This window comes from Notamacropus eugenii, chromosome 2 (assembly GCF_028372415.1).
Source record: "Notamacropus eugenii isolate mMacEug1 chromosome 2, mMacEug1.pri_v2, whole genome shotgun sequence".
Classification (NCBI taxonomy): Eukaryota; Metazoa; Chordata; class Mammalia; order Diprotodontia; family Macropodidae; genus Notamacropus; species Notamacropus eugenii.
In genome coordinates this window covers 345,530,534-345,547,400 of record NC_092873.1, presented here as the reverse complement: position 1 = coordinate 345,547,400, position 16,867 = coordinate 345,530,534, and the positions used below count along the sequence as shown (strand labels likewise).

At 36.4% G+C, this 16,867-nt stretch overlaps 1 protein-coding gene across 7 annotated transcripts in view; it reads left to right on the top strand.

The window, feature by feature from the left end:
* Nucleotides 1-16,867, top strand: part of TLK2 (tousled like kinase 2) — a 160,533-nt gene that overhangs the window by 108,211 nt on the left and 35,455 nt on the right. For all 7 annotated transcript variants that reach the window (XM_072645896.1, XM_072645901.1, XM_072645900.1 and 4 more), the window contains one exon: nt 8,970-9,122. In XM_072645896.1, the coding sequence (XP_072501997.1) occupies nt 8,970-9,122 (153 nt within the window). The remainder of the gene's footprint in view (nt 1-8,969; nt 9,123-16,867) is intronic.

Here is a 16,867-nt window from a genome sequence, read left to right as displayed (position 1 = left end):
AAATAGAAGTTATATTTTCTAAACTCATAATACAATTCTCTCCTTGTTCATCTCCCAATGAGAGACAAATCAGTAAAAAACAAAAAAACCCCAAACTCTGAACTAGTGTGTAACTAATGGTTATTGAATAAAAATATTAAAATACTGTGAAAGAGGTGCAAAATGTGTTTAAAAAATAGTATATACTATGGTCAAATAGAATTTACAGTAGGAATATAAAATTGATTCATTCTATAGAAACTAAACATAATAGTCTGTATTAAAACAAAAACTACATGATTATATCCTTAGATGTTTTAAAAGAACTTTTCACAATATGGTGTTTCTGTTTAAAAATGCTAAAGAAAAAAAGCATTGGGATAAATGAAATTTTCCCTGATTTGATAAATTGTAGCTATCAGAATTCAAAAGCTAATGTTACATTTGATGGAGAAAGTCTACATACATTTCCAGTAACATCAAGGGTAAAAAAAAAAATATGTCTTTCATAGCCATTATTATTTGATGTAGTGCTAGAAAGACTAGCTATACCAAAAAGACAAGAAAAAAATTGAGAGCATGAGCATGTTTATTGAGCGGAGAAAAACTATTGCTTTTTACCGATGAGGTGATGGTCAATCCAAAGAATCCTAGAGTCAGCCACAGTTCATTGAAGAAGCTAATTTTAGCACTGTTGCAGGAGATAAAATAAACCCACAGATATCTTTTTTTGGTATATGTTACTAACAAAACTCAGCAGGAGGAGAATGAGAAATTGCATTCAGAATATCCAATGTATAAAATACTGAGTTGTCTACTTAACATGCTATATCCAAGTACTCCATGAGTACAACTACAAAACATTCTTTTTTTAAACATTAATTTAGTCAACATTCATTTCCCACAAGATTTTGAATTCCAAATTTTCTACCTATCTCTCCCTTCCACCCCACCCCGAGAAGGCTTACATTCTGATTACACCTTTCCCAAGTCTGCCCTCCCCTCTATCACCTCACTTGTCTCCTATCTCTCTCTCCCTCACTTTCTTATAGGGCATGATAGATTTCTATACCCCATTTCCTGTACATCTTATTTTCTCACTTGCATGTCAGAACAATTTTTAACATTTGTTTTCAAAACTTTAGGTTCCAAATTCTCTCCCTTCCTTCCCCACCCACCCTAATTGAGAAGACAAGCAAATTCAATATAGGTTATTTATGTGTAGTCGTGCAAAGCACATAATAGTCGTGTTGTAAAAGACTAACTATATTTTTTTCCATTCTATCCCATCCCCTATTTATTCTTTTCTGTTCTTTGACCCTGTTCCTTTTCAAAAGTGTTTCCTTATAACTACCCCCTACCCCAGTATGTTCTCCCTTCTATCATCCCCCCTTGTCTCCTTCCCCTTACTTTCTTGTAAGATACTCAGTTGAGTGTGTATTTTATTCCTTCCTTAAGCCAAATCAGATGAGAATAAGGTTTACTCATTCTCTCGCAACTCCATTGTAAAAGCTTTTGCTTGCCTCTTTTATGTGAGATAATTTACCCCATTCTCTCTCCCTTTCTCTTTCTCCCAATATTTTCCTCTCTCACCCCTTAATTTTATTTTTTAGATGTCATCCCTTCATATTCAACTAACCCTGTGTTGTCTGTCTATATATGTGTCTGTGTCTATATATGCATATTTCCTTTAAGTACTCTTAATACTGAGAAAGGTCTCATGAGTATAAATAATCATTTTTCCTATGTGAAATGTGAACACTTCAACTTTAATAATGGTTTCTCTTTCCTGTTTACTTTTTCATGATTCTCTTGGTTCTTGGATTTGAAAGTCAGATTTTCTATTTGTAAAGCTCTGATCTTTCCAACAAGAATGCTTGGAAGTCCTCTATTTCATTGAATGTCCATTTTTTCTCTTGAAGGATTTTACTCAGTTTTGCTGGGTAGGTGATTCTTGGTTTTAATCCTAACTCCTTTTACCTCCAGAATATCATATTCCAAGTCATATGATCCTTTAATGTAGAAGGTACTAGACCTTGTGTTATCCTGATTGTGTTTCCACAGTGCTTGAATTGTTTCTTTCTGGCTACTTGTAATATTTTTTCCTTGACCTGGGAGCTCGTATTCCTATGAGTTTTCCTTTTGAGATCTCTTTCAGGAGACGATTGGTAGATTCTTTCAATTTCTATTTTACCCTCTGCTTCTGGAATATCAGGACAGTTTTCCTTGATAATTTCTTGAAAGATGGTGTGTAGGCTCTTTTTTTGATCATGGTTTTCAAGAAGATTAATAATTTCTATATTGTCTCTCCTGGACAATATTTACCAGGTCAGTTGTTTTTCCAATGAGATATTTGACACTGTCTTCTATTTTTCGTATTCTTTTGGTTCTGTTTTATACTTTCTTGATTTCTCATAAAGTCATTAGCTTCCGTTTATTCCATTCTAATTTTTAAAGAATTAAATGTCAGTGAACTTTTGGACTTTCTTATCCATATGGCCAGTTCTGCTTTTTAAGGTATCTTCTCCTCATTGGTTTTTTGCACCCCTTTTACTATTTGTGTTAGTCCATTTTTAAAGGTGTTATTTTCTTAAGTTTTTTTGTGTCTCCTTTAGCAAACCGTTGACTTATTTTTCATGATTTTCTTGCTTCACTCTCATTTCTCTTCCCAGTTTTTCCTCTACTTCTTTTACTTGATTTTTCAGTATTGTTTTGAGCACCTTTGTGGCCTGTAACTAATCCATGTGTTTCTTGGAGGCTTTAGATGTGGGAGCTTTGACTTTGTTGTTTTCTTTTGGTTGTATGTTTTGATCTTCTTTGTCACCAAAGTAAGATTCTATAGTCTGCGTTTTTTATGCTGTCTGCTCATGTTCCTAGCCAAATGCTTGACTTTCTAACTCTTTGTTAAGATAGGACTCTGCTTCCTTTGGGGAAGGTGTGGTGTACTGTACTGTCCCAAACTTCAGGGGTTTTGTGCAGCTGTTTTCACAGCTACTTCTAGGGGCCTGTAAATTTTCGGTTCTTCCAAGGTGGTATGATCAAAGGAGAGGTGTTTACTCCTTTTCTGGCCTGTGCTCTGGTCTATTAGTGACTATAAGCACTCTTTTCTGCCTTGGAACAATGTGGAGAATTCCCTCCCCACTGTACCACAAGGTCCACCACAGTAGCACTCCTCCTTTTCTTAGGACTGTGTCCTATTTGTCCCAGATCCAAGTAGGGCAAAGCTAGAGAATCCTGCCTCAGTGCCAGCAAAGAGATCCTTATAATTGGCCTTTGATCAGCAGTTCAATCACCACACTGTCTGTGGGCCAGAAGCTCCGGAGGCAGCTGTTGCTACCACGACCACCACCACCACCTCCATCAGTTGTGTAGCCAGACCGTGCGTCTCCCCCACTCAGGTCGAGCAGAGTTTTCCCACTGACCTTCTATGCTGTCTTTGGCATTTGTGGGCGGAAAAGTCTGGGAACTGCCACAGCTGCCAATCAATCATTCATGCCCTTGAAGCCTGCTCCATCCTGTCTGTGCCAGCATGGCCCATGCTAGACTGAACTCTGCTTCCAGCCGGGTGCAATAGAATCTTCCTGTTGACTTTCCAGGCTGTCTTGGGCTAGAGACTTTTTTCACTTCATCTTTTTGTGGGTTTTGCAGCTCTAGAATTTGTTTAGAGTCATTTTTTACAGGAATTTGGAGGGATTTGGGGGAGAGCTCAAGCAAGTCTATGCTTTTACTCTGCCATCTTGGCTCCTCCCCCAAAGCATTCTTTATTGAAGACAAAACTCAATAATTGAAGAAATATGAATTATTCATGGTTAAGCTTTGCCAGTTAAAATGATACTGCTACTTAATTTTTTTAGTGTTATACCATTCATATTACCAAAAGATTACTTTTTAAAGCTAGAAAAAAAAATAAAAATTTATTTGAAGGAAAATAATGAAAACAAAACAGAAAGGGGAAGCATGAGGACCTAACAATACCAGAACACAAATTATTGCAGAGCATTTTGTCTCTACTTTTGTCTTCAAGCTTAGTTTCTGGATTCCAGCTACATTAGGGAATTCCTTCCATAGTCTTAAATAGGGTGGTCAGGCCCTGTTTGGTTTTGTCCCTACTATAGTCAGGGTGCCATTTTCTTGCTGTTCTAAATATAATGGGTGAAACAAAGCCCTAGCCTCTATGGCTTGAGCAGTCCTGAAAATAGAATTTACCCTGTCCATTGCTGTGTTCCAGACAGGTTCCAACTAGAGGTAATCCCTTGAATTAATAGCAAGCATCCTGCAAGAGTCAAGGTTTTTTATTAACCCTTTCTCTTGGTCTTATTTCAACACTGGCTGCATGGACACTTGTCTCCTTCCTGTTATGGCGGGCTTTATTTTGTCTCTGACTCCTGCTGTGTCTCTGGCAGAGGGCTGTTAAGTTCTCCCTTTGATTGTCTCTACTCAGAGCATCCAAAGGCTTATATGTCAATCTTGTGCAATCCTGGAACAAACAGAGATACTTGGTACCATTCTACTTTGTGGTTTGTTTGTTTTTTAAATCACTGTTGCTTCTTGTGCATATTTGGAACTTTATTTGAATGTTTATGAAAGATCTGGTCTCTTTGGAGTTGTCAGTCAATGAACAATCACTTAATAAGTGCCTGCTGTGTGCCAGGCACTGACCTAAGCAGTGGGAAATTGAAGGAAAGCAAAAACATGGTCTGTGCCCTCAAGGAACTCACATTCTACTGGGAGAGATAGTATGCAAACAACTCCAGACATACAAGATATAGACAAAATAAATTGGACATAATTTCAGTAGATAGGCACTTAAGTTCAAAGGAATGGTGAAAGGTTTCCTGCAGAAAGTGGATTTGACCTAAGTCTTTAAGGAAACCAGGAAGAAGAAAAAAACCAGCCAGCTGTGGATTTGGGAGTTGTTTCCTATGTGAAGAACAGCAGGCATGTAGGCCAGTGCCCCCAGATGGATGGGTAGAGTACACAGAGGGGAGTATACTATAAGAAGAATAGAAAGTGGGAAAGCCCTAGGTTGTGAAGAGACTTAAAAGTTAGAAGACTTTATATTTTATCCTGAAGGTTATAGCCACTGGTTTTGATTGAGTAGAAGAGAGTGACATGGTCAGACCCATATTGACCATGATCATTTTGGCAGTTGGGTGAAATATGGACTGGAATAGGGAGAAACTTGAAGCAGAGTGACAAATCAGCAGGATATTGTAGTAGTCCAGGTATGAGGGGATGAAAGTCTGACCCAGAGTTGTGGTTGTGAGTAAAAAAAAAAAGTGATTCATATGAGAGATGTTGTAAAGGTAGGAGCTACATGACTTAGCATTGTATTGGATATATAAACCTGAGGGAAGAGGAGTTGACAGTGGGTAATGGAAGAGATTGTGGTACCTTTCAAAAATAATGGAGTAGTTAGAAAGGAGGATTTGGTTTAATGAATTCTGTTTTGGACAAATCGAGTTTGAGATGATTATGTTATAACCACTTTGAGATGTCCAAAGGGAAATTTTTGATGCAAAACTACAGCTCAGAAAAGAGATTATGAATAGATTTATAGAACTGGGAAGTATCTGTATAAAAAGAATAAGTGAATCACTATGAAGTGATGTGATCACTGAGCAAAATAGTATAGAGAGAAAAGAAAAGAGGGCCCATGACTGAACCTTGGGAGATACTCTTGGTTTGTGGATGTCACTTGCATGAAGAACAAGCAAAGGAAGATTTAGAAGAATCAGACAGGAAGGAGAAAAATTGAAAGATAGCCATTTTGTGAAAACTTGAAGAGAAAAGTAACCAGAAGAGATTGAATGACACTGTCAGTGGCTCTTCAAGGTAAAGAAGGATAAAAATTCCCAAAAGGCTATTAGATTTGGAGATTAAGAGATCAGTAGTGATACTGGATGAAACAGTTTCAGTTTAATGATGAGATTGGAAATCAGATTGTAATGAGTTTAGAATCAATGGACAGGAAACGACTTTTTCTCAGTCCTCATTGTCTTTGATCTTTCTGCAGCCTTTGACTCTATTGATCACTTTTTCTTGATTCATACTCTCTTCTCTCTTGGTATTCAAGACCCCAATTTTTCTTGATTCTTTTCATGCCTGTCCGATTGTTCTTTCCCAATCTCTTCTGCTAGATCTTCATGCAGATCCTGCCCTCTAACTGTAGGTGTCTTATAGAATTCTGTCCTCGACTCTTTTCCTCCAAAACTACTTCACTTAGTGATATCATTAGCTCCCATGGATATAATTACTGTCTCTATGTTGACTATTCTCAGATCTACTTATCCTGCCTTTACCTTTTCTGACCTTCAATCTTGAATCTCCAGCTACCTTTCAGACATCTCAAACTGGATGTTCAGTAGACATCTTTAACTAAACATGTCCAAAACAGAATTCATTTTCTTTCTTTCCTAAACTCTCTCCCCTTCTAACTTCCCTGTTATCATAGAGGGCAGCATCCTCTGTCTGTCATGCTCACAGCCTAGGAGTCATCTCACCCACCATATCTGATCTGTCCATTTCATTTTTGCAAATCTTTCAACTACACTCTTGTTTTTCCATTAACACTACCACCACTTTGGGCCTCCTCATCTCACTTCTGGACTATCTCAGCAATCTACTGGGTAGGTCAGCCTGCCTCAAGTCTCTTGCCACTGCAGTCCTTCTTCCAGTCAGCCACTAAAGTGTTTTCCTAAAGCATAGATCTGACCTTGTCAGCCCCTATTCGGTAAACTCTAGTGACTCCCTATTGCCTCCAGTTCAAATACAAAATCCTAAGTTTAGGATTCAAAACCCTTTATAACTTAGCTCCCTGCTGCTTACTGTACACTACAGGCTGTCTCCTTTCCATTGACACTTGACTCCTTGCTATTCCACAAACAAGATGCTCTTTCAACTCAGGGCATTTTGTCTGACTGTCCTCCATGCCTGGAAGGTTCTCACTCCTTGTCTCCACCAATGGGCTTCCTTTTCTTCTTTTAAGTTCCAACTAAAATCCCATCTTTTATAGAAGTTCTGTACAACTTGTGTCCTGCTAAAGGATTTCAGGTCATTTGCGAAAAATGTAAAGAAAAATATCCTCTACATCTTTCACAGACCTGAAATCCTTTGGCATACCTTTTCTATCTTCTCTTAATTTTTGTGCTTCCCTCCTTTTAATTTCTTGCTACTTATTCTATATATTGCTTGTTTGTATATATTTGCTTGTTATCTTATGAACTCTTTGAAGACAGAGACTATCTTTTGCTTCTTTTTGTGTCCCTATCACTTGGCACATTGCCTGGCACATAGAAAGCACTTAATAAATATTTATTGACTGAGTGACTGACTTACAGAAGAGGAAATAGAGTCACCAGTTGTAGATGGCTTTCTCAAGAAGTTTAGCTGAGAAGAGGAGGAAGAGATAAGATGATAGCTATCAGATACGATAAGATTAACTGTGATTTTTTTTTGAAGTATGGAAGATATTAGAGTGCTTGTAATCAACCAGTAGGTAGGGAGAAATGAAAGATTTAAGGAGTGTAACAGAGGAAGAAATCTGTTGTAGCAATGGTGAAAGCAAAGATTAATATTGAGGGATTTGTCTTGGCAAGAAAGGTCACCTCTTCATGAGGGACAGGGATGACAGAAGAGATAGTGAGGGAAGGTGTCTGAATGTTGTGACATGAAGAAGAAAGAAGAGGGGACTCTTGTTGAATGACCTCAGTTATTTTTGGTGAAATATGACAGGGTCATCAACTGAGAGACTAGGAGGAAGGAGGCTTTGGGACACTTGAGCAGAGATGAAAAGATTTGGAATATCCATTTTGATGAGTGGGAAATGAAAATACAAACATGTAAAAGGATTACCTTGCTCCAGTGAGAGCCTTGTTAAGATTATGTAATATAAATTTGTAGTGTACCCAGTTACGCAATGGTTCAATAACTTTAAAGTTCAGTAACTTTGTCCAGCTCTAGGCATGTAAATAGGGGAGTGAAGGTCATGGATGCTGGGAGTAATCCAAGGTTTGGGTTTGTTAAAGTACAATTGGTGATGGGTCATAGAGCAAGGAGTTTGAGTATAGATGATAGTATAGAATTGAACTGATTCACCAAAACAAGGTAGGGAAGGGAGAATACCATTACTTGCGGGAGTGATGGATAACCTTATAAAGAACTGGGAAGGTGGAGGAATTAGAGGTTACAGTGGAGGACAAAGAACAGTATTAAAGATGATAAGACACAGGTAAAGGTATAATGATGGACAATTATGATTATAGACAATTCTTGTTTTCCATAAATTCACATTGCACAGATTTTACTATGTAAAGAATCCCACGCTCTAAAAAGTCATGTGTGTTAAATTCATTGTACAGTGACATGTTAGTGATTTTGATTTGCACCACTCTTTTTACACAGTTGTTAATGGCTTGTGAATATTCTTTTGAGAATATTTGTTTGTTATGTTTGTTCATGTTCTTTGGTCATTTGGTAATCAGGCAATGGTTTTTGTTAAAAATGTTCATTTCGAAACAGTGTATTTCCTACATTTGACCACAAAAGCAATTTTTTATCCTGTTACAAAGTACTTAGAGTCTCATAATTATCTTGCCATTCAAATGAATTATTTCAAATAATTTGTACATTTTGATAAATATGGCAGAGTATTTTTTAGAAGTAGACCTTAATCCAAATTTACTGTATGATAACATGCTGCCTCTCGATGGGATCATTACCTCCTTAAATATATGCTTGCTAGAATTAATTTCTTACTTTGAATGTCATAAAGCAGGTCTCATTTTTTCTTTTAAATGCATTAAATCGTTGTTTTCACTATATTTGAACTAAAAGATTTTCTGCTGTAAGTGACTTAAGTTTTTAAAGAGATGTTAAACATCATATCTGTATTTTATTTATGAGTTTTCCCCCTTACAATCTAGAAGGAATATGATTTCTGGTTCATAGATTTGTCAGTGAAACTTAAACATTTTTATTTGTATTTCCAGGCAACAAGAAAGGATAAACTCGCAGAGGGAAGAGATAGAGAGACAGAGAAAAATGTTAGCAAAACGAAAACCTCCTGCAATGGGACAGACCCCTCCAGCAAATAATGAGCAAAAACAACGCAAAAGCAAGACCAATGGAGCTGAAAATGAAACGTATGTTGAATGTTTATGAATTGTGTGCCTTCAGAGCTAAAATACTTTAATTCATACTGTCTTTGGGGAAATTTTATAAATGATGAAACTTCATTACTAGCACAATGGAGAATTAGAATAGAAGCTTTTGGTTTTTTTTTAAATTTAATTTAAATTTAATTAAGTTAACCTGTTTTTAATTTTCTACAATCACTTCCATATATTTTAGATTTTTTTCCTTCCTCCCTCCCTCACCTTCCCCCTTCCCTCTCTGAGACAGCTTGCAATCTTATATAGGTCCTACACATACATTCTTATTAAATGCATTTTAAACTTAGTCATGTTGCATAGAAGAATTAAAATAAATGGGAGAAACCATGAAAACAAAACAACTCAAGAGAAAATGGTCTGCTTCATTGTGCGATCCAGTTCCATAGTTCTTTTTCTGGATGTGGAAGGCATTTTGCCTAAAGAGTCCATTGGGAATTTTTTAGGTTCTTGCATTGCTGTGAAGGGCTAAGTGTATGAGAAAAATTCCTCTTACACTGTGGTTGTTGCTGTGCACAAAGTTCTCCTGGTTCTGCTCCTTGCACTCAGCATCAATTCATATAAGTCCTTCCAGGCCTCTCTAAAGTCTTCCTGTTTCTTATAGTACAATAGTATCCTACATTCATATACCACAACTTCTTCGGCTGTTCCCCAATTGATGGGCATCCCCTTGATTTTCAGTTCTTGTTCACCACAAAGAGAGCTGCTATAAATATTTTTGTACATGTAGGATCCTTTCCCTTTTTATTATCTCTTTGGGATACAGTCCTAGAAGTGATATTGCTGGGTCAAAGGGCATGTACATTTTTGTAGCCCTTTGGGCATAGTTCCACATTGGTCTCCAGAATGGTTGGATCAGCTCACAGCCCCACCAACAATGAATTAGTGTTCCAACTCTCCTTTATCACAGACACTAGTTGCAAAAATTCTTTCCCAGTTTTCTGCTTCCCTCCTAATCTTGGTTGCATTGGGTTTGTTTGTGCAAAAACTTTTCAATTTAATGTAATTAAAATGATCCATTTTACACTTTGTAATGTTCTCTATCTCTTATTTAGTCAAAAATTTATCCATTCTCTATAAATCTGACAAATACACTATTCCTTGCTCCCATAAATTGTTTATAGTATCAACCTTTATACCTAGATCATGTATCCATTTGGACTTTATTCTTGTGTATGGTATCAGGCATTGTTCTATGCCCAATTTCCAGCACATTGTTATCCTGTTTTCCTAACAATTTTTGTCAGACAGTGAGTTCTTATCCGAGAAGCTGGGCTTCTTGGGTTTATCAAACAGTAGATTGGTATATTCATTGAATACTGTGTCTTGAGTACCTAACCTATTCCACTGGTCTACCCTTCTGTTTCTTAGTCAGTACCAAGTGGTTTTGGTGATTGCTGCTTTTTATAATACAATTTGAGATCTGTTAGGGCTAGGCCACCTTCCCTAGCATTTCTTTTCATTAGTTCTCTTGATATTCTGGACCTTTTGTTCTTCCAGATGAATTTTGTTATTTTTTCTAGTTCTAGAAAATAATTATCTGGTGGTTTGATTGGTATGGCACTGAATAAGTGAATTAATTTAGGTAGGATTTTCATTTTTATTATATTAGCTCAGCCTTCCCACAAGCAATTGATGTTTTTCCACTTACTTAGATCTGACTTTATTTGTGCAAAAAGTTTTTTGTAATTGTGTTCATATTGTCCCTAGGTTTGTTTTGGTAGACTTTCTTTTCTTCTTGATTGGCTGAACTAAATGTGAAAATTTACGTTCATTAAGATGGTTGTGTCAAAAGGTAATATGTATGTTTGTATCTTGTCAATGATTTTTTATCATGAGTGACTTGTCAGTCACTTTTATGAAGTATAGGTATATTACAAAATATATATGAATCAAATACAAAAAAAACATTGGAAGGGAAGGTATTCATCTTGAAGTTTTTGCAAGACAGATGGACATGGCGTGATCTAGAACTGAAGTTCAGAACTAAATTTGAAGTTGGGGGGGATACATAGGCTCTTTAAAGGAAAGATAGTGGAGGACTAAGGACTGAGCCTTGGGTTGGGGTACACTCATATTTAGGTGGTCAAGAGGAAGCAATAGAACCATAGAAACGGCAGCTCAAGAAATGGAAGGACAGTTAAAAGAATGGTTATTATTATGTCTTTCTTCTTAATAGGAAATTGGGAAATTGGATGTGACCAGTTATTTTATGATACAGAGAAATCAGTACTAGGACAGAGAAAATTTTTTATTGAATAAACAGTTGAAGTTATTGTTGGTCTTGAAGTAGAGTGAGCAGTGTATTTAGATTTCTAGAGGTTGAATCTTAATCCTTCCTCCTCTTTGTTACATTTGACATAGTTGATCATTCTCTCCTCTTAAGTTTTTGTGACCCTACTCTTTTCCTGATTCTCATACTGTTTACTATGTCTTTCTCCTTTGCTGTCTTGTCTTTCATATCTTATCTCCTACCTATGCTTGACCTCTTAAGTCTCTGACCTGGGTCTGTTTTTCTGTCTACACACTTTTTCAGCAACCTTATTAGCTCCTATCATCTCTGCATACAATTACCAGGTTTCTGTATCCATCCCCAGGCTCTCCAGTCTTGCATCACTAAGCTGCCTATTGGACAATTCAAACTGGACGTCCCAGAGACAGTTCAAATTCACTATGTCCAAAATAGATCTCATTGTCTTTACCTTCCAAACAATTTCCTCTGCAGAACTTCCCTTTTTCTGTTAAAGGCACCACCATTCTTCCCATCTCTCAGATTCATGACTTCTGTGTTCCTCAAGTACTTCTCTGCTCACATACCCCATCTGTTTTCACATCTTATTTCTACCTCCATATCGTCTCTCACATCTGGCTCCTTTCCTCTCTGCACATAACCATCACAGTAGTTCAGGTCTTGATCTCCTCTCTCCTGGATATTATAGTTGTTTCCTAAAGTTTCTCCCCTCCCCAGTCCATATCTCTTTGAGATACAGATGTATTATTGATAGAACTGAGTCAAAAGGTCTGCACAGGTTTTTAGCCCTTTGGGCATAGTTCCAAATTACTCTCCAGAGTGATTGGATTAGTATATACCTTCAAGCGTGTATTGGTGTACCTATTTTTCCATATCCCCTCCAGCATTTGTGTTTTTCCTTTGCTGTCATAATACCCAGTATGATAGTTGTTGGGTGGTACCTCAGAGTTTTTTAAATTTGCATTTCTCTAATCAATAGTGATTTAGGGCATTTTTATAAGATTATAAATAGCTTTGATACTTTATCTGATAATTGCCTGTCCTCATATCATTTTCCCATTTATGAAATTGAGGATTGGCTTTTTTTTTTAATAAAATTGATTCATATCTCCATGTTTTTAAAGAAATGAAGTCTTTATCAGAGAAAATTGTACTGTAAAGTTTTTTTCATAGTTATGATTATTAGCTGTGTGTCCCTCCATCCTGTCTCTCCCTCATTTCCATCCCCATCCCTGCCTCTCAACCCCACCCACCCCCCGGCCATTTATCCTTCTCTCTTCTTTCACCCTGCCCATCCTTGAAAGTGTTTTACTTCTCTCTTTTACCTACCCCAGTTTCAGGCTTGTTTCTATCATCACCCCCTTCTCTTTTCTCCTCCTACTTTCTTGTCAGGTAATACAGATTTCTATGCTCAACTGAGTGCGTATATTGTTCCTTCTTTGATGAGAGTAAGTTGCAAGTCCCCTTCTCACCCTTACCTCCCTCATCTTCCTGTTCACTGTAAAAGCTGCTCTGTATCTCTTTTATGTGAGATAATTTACCCTATTCTACTTTCCTTTTCCCCTTCTCCCAGTGCTTTCCTCTTTCTCATCCCTTAATTTTATTATTTTTTTTTAGATATTCATACCATCATATTAAACTAACACCTGTATCTTCTGTCTGTGTATTCTTCTTCTAACTACCCTGATAATGAGAAAGGTTTTAGAAGTTATACATATCATTTTCCTATGTAGAAATGCAAACAGTTTAAACATAATTGAAACCCTTATGATTTTATTTTCCTGTTTACCTTTTTATGCTTCTTTTCCTTGAGTCTTGTATTTGAAAGTCAGATTTTCCATTTACCTCTGGTCTTTTCACTAGGAATGCTTGAAAGTTTTCTGTTTCATTGAATATCCATTCTTCCCCTGAAGATTATCCTCAGTTTTTCTCGGTAGGTGATTCTTGGTTGTAATCTTAGCTCTTTTGCCTTCCAAAATATCATATTCAAAGCCCTCTGATCCTTTAATGTAGAAGCTGCTAAATCTGTGTTACCCAGACTGTGGCTCCATGACTTGTTTTTTTCTGGCCACTTGCAATATTTTCACTTTGATCTGGGAGCTCTGGAATTTGGCTCTAATAGTCCTGGGAGTTTTATTTTGAGATGTCTTTCAGGAGGTCATCAGTAAATTCTTTCAATTTCTGTTTTACCCTCTGGTTCTATAATATCTGGACAATTTTCCTTGATAATTTCTTGAAAGTGCTGTCTAGGTCATTTTTTTTGATCTTGGCTTTCAGGTAGTTCATTAATTTTACATCAACTCTCTTGGATCTATTTTTCATTTCAGTTGTTATTTCTCACAAGATATTTTCACATTTTCTTCTATTTTTTCATTTTTTCAAAATTTTGTTCAGTTATTTCTTGATGTCTCATGTTGATTCATATAACTTATTGAATTGACTCAATAAAGTCTCATAAAGTCGTTAGCTTCCACTTGTCTGATTCTAATTTTTAAATAGTTATTTTCTTCAGTGAGCTTTTCTGCCTCTTTCTCCATTTAGCCAATTCTACTTTTTAAGGAGTTCTTTTCTTCAGTGAATTTTTGTACCTTCCATTTGTCCACTTCTGCTTTTCAAGGCATTCTTTCTGTTGGATCTGTACCTGTTTTATCCTTTCGTGTGTTTGGTTTTCTTCACTGATTTTTTTGTGCCTCCTTTACCAAGCTGTTGACACTTTTTGCATGAATTTCTTGCATCACTGTCATTTCTCTTCCTAATTTTTCCTCTACCTCCAACTGAATTCCCATCATTGTTATCCTTCCCTTGTTTTTATACCTGTGGCGAAGAAATCCTTACTTATTTTTCAGTTTTGCCCTTTTACCAGCATAAACTTCACTTATAATTGTATATCTTATTAGCTTGATTGAAATTATTTGTGCTTTTTGTAGTCTCTTGTTATTTTTTTACATTGTAAATTATCATTAATTTATTTTTCTCTCCTTCCCATCTCCAACCTTCTCCACATTGAACAGAGCTAAAAAGGAAAGTAAGACTTTCATAACAAATATGTATAGTCTAGCAAAACAAATTCTCATATTGACCATGCCCAAAAATGTATGTCTTATTCTGTAATATTAGTTCACCAAACCTCTGTTAGGAGGTGAGTAGCGCCCTTTATCCTTGGTCCTCTGAAATCGTCATTTGTCAAGTGCATTGATTAGAGTTCTCACATCTTTCAGATTTGCTTTTCTGTACGATACTGTTATTCTGTACGATATTTATAGTTTTCCTAGTCCTCTTCACATACCCTTCATCACTTCATATTGGCCTTTCCAGTTTCCCCTCAAACCTTCTCATTTTTAATAGATGCAGTAAAAATATTCCATTAGATTCACGTGCTATAATTTATTTAACTTTCTGAACCAGGGGTCTCTGTTTGCCACATTGGTATTACTTTTTTCATTGGTGACTTCTCTGTTGTGTAAAGTAGAATCTCTCCCAAATATTTTATTTTCAGTATTTTACATTGTTAAATGTTGATTCATAGAACTTATTGAATTGCCTCAAGACTAGTACAGGAAACAAACTGTTTTCCTTGTTACAGGACATTAATTGAAATTCAGCTCATGCTGCCATTGTGAGGAATTTTGTTTCCTTTTGTTTCCAGTTGACAAAAAGAGCTGCTTTAAATATTTTTTTTTGCATATAAATCCTTTTCCTATTTCTTTTATTTCTTTGGGGGCATAGACCTAATACTGGTAGTATCTTAGACCAAAACATATCTAGAATTGACCAAATTGCTTTCCAGAGTAACTGGACCAACACACAGCTTCACCAACAGTGCATTAGTATTCCTTCTTTTTTCCTGACACCCCAACTGACATTTATCTTTTTTTTTTTTTTTTTGGCATTTTTGTTGGTTTGATATGTATGAGATAGATCTTCTTAGTTGATTTAATTTGCACTATCTTTTCAGGAAATATTTTTATAAATTTTAATAAATTACTTATATTTCTTGGACATGTGATTTTGATTAGAGAAACTTGCTATAAAAATTTTCCCCCAGTTACCTAATTCCTTTGTAACTTTGACTATATTGATTTTATTTGTGCAGATTTTTTTTTTAATATGTATAATTGGGGCAACTAGGTGACATAGTGACTAGAGCACTGGCCTTGGAGTCGGGAGAACCTGAGTTCAAATCTTGCCCCAGATACTTGACACTTACTGGATGTGTGACCTTGGGCAAGTCTCTTAAACCCAATTGCCTTGCCTTCTCCCCTCCCCCCTCAAAAAAAATTAAAATAAAGTGAATATAATCAAAGTTACTATTTTATTTTCTGTGATCCTTTCTTGGTTCATGATCAAAAATCTTTCCATAAATTTGATAGGGGATTTCTTTTTGTGTTCTAATTTGTTTGTGATGTTTCCCTTTATCTGAGTCACATGTCTGTTGATGCTTATCTTGTATGGTGTGATATGTTGTGATCTAAAACTGCCAAACTTCTTTACAGTTTTCTCAATAGTTTTTGCCTTACATGTTCTTCTATTTTTTAAAAAGTATTTGACATTTTAATATTACTGTTTGTCTCATGGAGTCATTGGTTTCTATTTTGTTCATTCTAATTTTTGGGAAGTTGATTGCTTGGATATAGTTTGTACCTCTTGTACTAAGAATGTTGATTGCTTTTTTAATTCTTCGATAGCTCTCATTTCTTTTACATTTTTTTCTATAAGCACTCATTTTATTTTCTTCTTCTGAGTTTGTGTCTTTTAGGTTTCCTGACATCATAATTGCTTTTTATAACGAAATTATTTTTATTTTTGCTCTTTCTTCCAGCCCATTTCCTAACTTTGGAATTGATATGTTAGGGTTAGTCCCTGATGTACTTTTTGGAGAGAGTGTCTGTTTTGGGTTGGTCCTGTTGCTACTTTTATGGAGCATTGAGTGTTGTGTTATTCCAGGATCTCAAGAACAGGTTGAGGACCTATAAGTTTTCAGTGCTTCTAGAGCAAAATAAAGGGCAGAATCTTAATTCATCCCTTTCCCTCTTCCCAATCAGGGATTTAGGTCTGAGCAACAGTGGAGTGCTGCTGATCTCATCTTGGTTCAGAGTGAAAGAATTGTGGACTCCCTTTTTGCCTGGTTATTCTTTTATTATCTGTGCCCCAGTTATTTCTTTGCAAGCTGAGCTTGATGCTGGGACTAAGACCTTGCTCTGCCCCTGGGAATGATCCATTTCACTACTACTTGCTTCTGAAGTTTCTCCTTTTTTGCTACACCTCCCTGTCCCAAGCTTCTCTATTTGGGAATGCCACCCCTGGGTGCAGGTCCCCTTCTTAGACTGCCCTTAATCTGTGACCTAGAACTTCCAGGTGGGTAACAAAGCTACTAGCTTCATTTCCTACCTAGTTGTAAACTTTGAATTCTTTTGGTTTTTGAACTTCTCCAGTCCCTGAGCTGGTTACCTTTCCTCCCCATTACCAC